This window comes from Bidens hawaiensis, unplaced genomic scaffold, assembly GCF_021521415.1.
Source record: "Bidens hawaiensis isolate Kalapana, Puna unplaced genomic scaffold, B.hawaiensis_p1.1 tig00009662_1, whole genome shotgun sequence".
Lineage (NCBI taxonomy): Eukaryota > Viridiplantae > Streptophyta > Magnoliopsida > Asterales > Asteraceae > Bidens > Bidens hawaiensis.
This window is the reverse complement of record NW_027491725.1, coordinates 388,986-394,985: the sequence shown is the minus strand read 5'-3', so window position 1 is coordinate 394,985 and position 6,000 is coordinate 388,986. Positions and strand designations below refer to the sequence as shown.

The 6,000-nt window shown below is 35.9% G+C and overlaps 1 protein-coding gene across 1 annotated transcript; it reads left to right on the top strand.

Moving 5' to 3' along the window:
• Window positions 1–1,976: 1,976 nt before the first annotated feature.
• On the top strand, window positions 1,977–3,381 carry LOC143533325 (uncharacterized). The gene has a single exon (XM_077028148.1). The coding sequence runs from the start codon at window positions 1,981–1,983 to the stop codon at window positions 3,127–3,129; it is 1,149 nt and encodes a 382-aa protein (XP_076884263.1). The 5' UTR covers window positions 1,977–1,980; the 3' UTR covers window positions 3,130–3,381.
• The last annotated feature ends 2,619 nt before the right edge of the window (window positions 3,382–6,000 follow it).

Here is a 6,000-nt window from a genome sequence, read left to right as displayed (position 1 = left end):
CGAGGCGAACTGTTCTCGCAGCGCGCTAAGAATTGTAGTTCTTCCCGCGACGCGCTAAGAATGGTAGTTCTTCCCGCGACGCGCTAAGGATTTGTAATTCTTCCCGCGGCGCGCTAAGGATAATAGTTCTTCCCGCGGCGCGCTGTGGACTGTTCTCTGTCTGCCTTCGCCCTCGCGCGTGCGCTCGATGCCTTCTCGCGCGCAAGCTTTCTCGCGCTATAACTTGTATCTTTTCTTCTGTTATCCAGCCTATTTGCTTTTGTGATGTCTTATCTTCTGTGTTGTTGACCTGACCTATCTTATGTCTGAAAAGTTACTTTCGGCGCAGCATGCGCACCAACCCCATTGGTTGGCAGAAAAAGTGTGACATTATCTTTTGAGATCTGCTTTTTCTATGCTTGACCAGTACCTTTATCTGACCCTCCCATGCCTGTTTACTGTTACCTGTCAGCTTTTCCTTTGCCCCCTGCAGCTGCCATATCTTTTGATATCTTTTGCTTTTGGAATCTTTTGCTTTTTGAGATCTTTTCCCCTTTTCTAGGGATTGTGTTCCCTAGGGTTTCCCTATAAATAATAATGTTATTTTCCTAACACTATACACACACAAACACTTAATTTAGCCTCCTCCTTGCTCTCTCTGCCGCCTCCCCCTCTGCCCCCGTCGTCCTCCCTGTTCTGCCCTGTTTTCCGGTAATCTATTATATATAATAATTTGTTTAAATTACTTATTAATTATGCTAACTTATAATCAAGACTTAAAACAAATCGTTAAAACAATAATCTTATTTATAGGATAACTTGTGCTTGTTTAAAGTTGGTTCTTGCTTTATCTTACACCGCATCGTTTATCAAGTGAGTAATCTCGTACCTAATCCCTTTTTATTTTTAATGTTTTGGGATGTTCATGTGTTCATACAAACTTAGAGTCTTAAACTTGTTTATGAACTTTAGTCGCGCAGTATCCCATGTGTTGAGGACGTTTACTTGGCTGTTTATTTGTATGTGTGTATCATTAACCGCTTTGTTCGGCCTATTCCGAAGTTTTCATGGATCCATTGGATGAACACGGGAGACCTATCGTTTACGGTTTTCTTTGTTTACACTTGCACAGATGTTTTCTTGTTTTTGTGCTCAATTGGGAGCACGGATTGAACTATGAACTATGATCTATTTAGGCTTGATCACAATCTGATAGCACCCTTGTTAAACACCAGACATACACGTGTTGCGCGCAGATTTGTTGTTATCTATGTATTGTATTAAACTTGATTTCTCACCAACACGCAAGTGTTTGACGTTTTATTTTAACACATGTTCAGGTTTGCTGTAGCTACATTTGGAGCTTGTGGACACGTAGGACGTTTTTACTTTTGGACCTAGATTAAAATGTATCAAGACAAGTTATTGTTGTTCGAATATTTTGCCTTATAATATATTGATTTATGTTATCTTGTGTTTACGTTGCGCGTGCGCGAATGAATATATTTATTAAATATTGACACCCAATAGTGTCACGAGTAATGAAACAATATGTGGCGCCCCGATGTATAATCCGCCTTGGTCGGGGTGTTACATAATGATTAAACTTAGGAATAATATCATAAATATTTTTAAACATACACTATTTATTTTTCCTGAAAAAAATACACTGTAACATCATTTTAATATATTATAATTTGTAAGGGCAGACGGGGCGGTGCATGGTGGCCTGCCCGTCACGCGTGATGACATATTCAACACCGCCGCCGCCCCCTTGTCACGCAAAAAAGATGTGTTTGCGTGATGGTTGTCACGCGTGAAAGGGGGTGTTTTCCAAGAAGAATGTAGCCGTTGGTGGGGATGTAGCCGTTGGAGTGGGGGGGTTTAAATTAAAAAAAACCAATATAAAACCAAAACAAAAACATAAAACCAAATCCAAATCAAAACCAAATCCAACTCAAAAACACTCTCAAACTTCCCCTTCATTCACAACAAAAAAATATGGAATTTCCGAAACACTCGATGCCCTTAGACACCGATAGCTCTTCGTATTCGGACGATGACATTCTCGAATGGTTCCCATTGATATACAAAGAACTCGAAGGCCCGAGCCGTCCAAAGAAAAAGGTGGTGGAGCGTGATCGTATACATGCCCACGACGTGCTAATGAACGACTATTTTGTGGAGGAGCCGAAGTACAACGACGAGACGTTTAGGGAACGCTTTCGTTTGCCGAAATCTTTATTCTTAAATATTGTAGCCGACGTCGAAGCAAACGAAGAATGGTTTCAAGAATCTTACGACGCAAGAGGCAAACGAAGTTTTACGCCGCTTCAAAAATGCACATCCGCTATTCTTCAACTAGCGACAGGTAACCCACCCGACCAATTCGATGAATACTTACAAATGTCTGAGAGAACTTCACGTGAATGTCTACAATTCTTTTGTAACGCGATTATAAAATTGTATGCCAAAGAGTTTCTACGAAAACCAACAAGACACGACATTACACGTCTTTACGCCGCACACGAGGCTAGATGGCATTTTCCAGGGATGCTCGGTAGCATCGATTGTACACATATCGAATGGAGGAATTGTCCACGGGAGTTGCGAGGGGCGTATGTTAGGGGTGATATCAAACGACCGACCATCTCACTAGAAGCGGTTGCGTCAAATGATTTATGGATTTGGCATTCTTATTTTGGTGTTCCCGGCTCAAACAACGACATCACTGTTCTGTACACATCACTGTTATTTCAGAGCGTAACAGATGGCACCACACCTTTCTGTCCGTACTTTGTCAACGAGATATATTACAGACGTGGCTACTATCTTGTCGACGGTATCTACCCGCAATGGTCTGTTTTTGTGAAAGCCTTTTCGTTTCCTGTCGAGACCAATGAAAAGATGTTCAAGAAGTTGCAAGAATCGACAAGAAAAGATGTCGAGAGAGCTTTCGGTGTTTTAAAGGGTAGATGGTGCATACTCAGTCGACCGGTTCGTGCAATGAAAAAACCCACGATCTCTAGCTACGTGTATGCATGCATCATATTACACAATATGTTAATAAAAGAAGATGGAAATGCAATTTCTCCAGATTGGGTACCGGATCCTCCGACTCATGTTCCCGTTCCCGATGATGTCCAATAAGACTTGCGGGATGAAGATATTCATCATCGGTTGAGATGGGATCTTGTTGCGCATATATGTTCTTTAGGTTTGGAATTTCCGGATTCAGACGAGGAGTAGACGTTCGTTGTAACTTTTATTTTTTATTTCTAAATTTTAAGTTGAATTATGTTCTATTAAACTATTGTTTTTATTTTTAAGTTCTATTAAATATTGTTTTAATTTTTAAAGTTACAAAAAAAAATAAAAAAAATTACATCACACACCATCACACCACACCACACCACCAACCATAGTAAAAAACCATCACATGTGATGGAATTTGGGTTAGTGATGTGGCACAATATAATTGGGTGGGGTGTCTGATGAGTGATCATACCACATCCACCCCCGAATCATGTTAGAACGAAAAGGCCAATAACCTAAATTTGCTATATCACAGTCTCAAACTTATCTAAATGAACCTTAAACCAGTCAAAATTTAATGAAGCGAAATTATAATCTTATTTTGATCAATTTGGTGGTAATATATTTTAAAAAACTATATGGACTTCATACAACCGCAATGGGATTGCTGGACTTTTTTAGTTTTTCGTGATATTTATTTATATTTGAGATTTTTTTTTCATAAGAAATTAAAAGCCATGTTGCTTTTTTATTATATTAACCCTAAAACTTAACTATTACAGTTAAGCAGATAATAATAACTATAACAACAACAAAATTAATTTGTATTAGAGGCATGCATGAGTCAGTTTCGTGCTTAAACTGAACTAAAAGCTGACAACTTGATTTTTAAGTTTTAGAAAACGTTCGATTTTAGTCTTTTTGGTTTTAAATAGGTTCCGTTTTGTCGGTTTTACCATTTATGTTCAAAAATTTTGGGTTAAAAAATAGCCCAAAGTAATGAATTTGGGCTTGATTTTTGTGTTTAATTAATGATTAACTTATTACACATTTGACTCCAAATTTTATGTGTTACATTTTTATTAATTTCTTATAGAATAACTAAAACTGATATTTTCAGTTCAATTTTTTAGGACTACACTAGTATTTTATTGATTCGATTATTTTAGTTTCATGCACTTATCTAATTTATAAAAATAATTGTGGACAAGGTCCTATTTTTGTAATGCATATCTATTAATGCCTTGAAAGTAGATAATCCGATTAACTTAACTAGAAACCGTTAGTGTCGTGATTTGATTACGAGTTAACTAAAAAGTAGACATAAATGAACGAGTCGGCTTAAAAAAATAAATAAATGATAAAAACATGCAAAATACCAACAAAGGAAGTGGAGACCCAAATATTTTTGTTCGTGTCATATATATAATACTTGATGAAAATTGTATCAATGTAAAATACATTTAAAACCCAATCCATTCATATATTTTACATCAAGTATTATACAATAATACAACACAAACAAAAATTTTGTCGGTCAAAGTTAAAAAAGAAAGATTTGAAAAGTCAAACTATGACACTTATAATGGGACGGAGGTAGTATCCATTAACATATTTTAAATAATTTAATAAACAGTGAAAATAAAATAACTTTGTAAAGTTATTTTAATGAAAGTATATTAATTTTATATCATGTAACATCAAGAACAAATAAATAAACTTCATAACTATTTTCAACCGATTAATATTATTTTTTCGGTTTACTAACCAAAAAAGAACCTATAGAAAAAATATTATAAGGAATGTGAGTACTCAAACGTCTACCATTACACCAACGCTTTGAAAGACCGTGAAATACGATTCATTCGAATCCAATATGTCCTCCGGCCATCTGCATTGATGTAGCATTGGTGATCGTTTTGGTTGATCGAGTCAAAGGTGTAGAGTATGAAGTTGATGCATTTTGTCGTACATGCAAAACAATTTGTAGTTAAAACTGGTTTTGGAACCCGATTCCAAATTGAACTAGTCAAGATAAAGTTGCCTTTGGAATCTTGAATATTAATTATTCCACATATTAATTGAGAGGTATGATATTGACTTTTGTCAAGGACATGCCTAATTCATATCTTTTAATTAAATAAACAATGACACGTTTGATTAAACAGAAGCTTGATTTAACACCTCGAGTCGTTTAACTTGGTTTTGAAAAGAAGTTGTTGAAAAGTATCAATTCATTAGCAAATATATCTTGGTTGCCGTTGGTGTCTAAATTATTTTATTTTGGTTGTAGGATGTTAATTAATAATTATTGATGAGGTAGCTGAATAGCTAAGGGGCTTATACAACTGTTTTAAAAGTCAAGGGCTAAAGTGGGCATTTGAAAGTTTGGAAAAGGCTGAAATTGCATTTTTGGTCAAAATTTAGAGTATATAAACTCAATGGATGTTTAGTAGCATGTTAATGATTTCATTACAAGACTATATCTAAATCGTAACAGGTAGAGCATGCTTGGTTCATTTAAAGATATATCCTAATGGTTCATGGAGCATCATAATGGGAAAGTTTTTAAGAACACACTGAACAAATCAGATACTACCTCTTAATTGGTCGTCTCTTATTATCTTGACACAATATTACCAGACATCCACTCAATTAAATTGTGGAAACATAAATATTATCTTTGAGGGTTTCGATTCTTTGTTTAGGGTTCCCCTAAATTACACCTTTCACCACGTGTTCTCTACTTCTCTTTCTCACTTTCGATTTTTACACATTGTAATAATCGTTCACAATATAGGTGAATCACTGTTGTATTTATTTTAATAATTGGTCTTTGTTCAATTTGTGTTTACCCCCACCCCCACCCCCAAAAAAAAAAATAAAAAAATTTACAACCACCTCCCATATTAATAAATACTGTTTGCGCTTTGTTAACGAGTAGTTCATTAATCCATTCGTGTTCATGCGCATGATTTCCAACAC

Coding starts and splice junctions, on each gene's coding strand:
- LOC143533325 (XM_077028148.1), top strand. CDS start 1,981: ATGGAATTTCCGAAACACTCGATGCCCTTAGACACCGATAGCTCTTCG.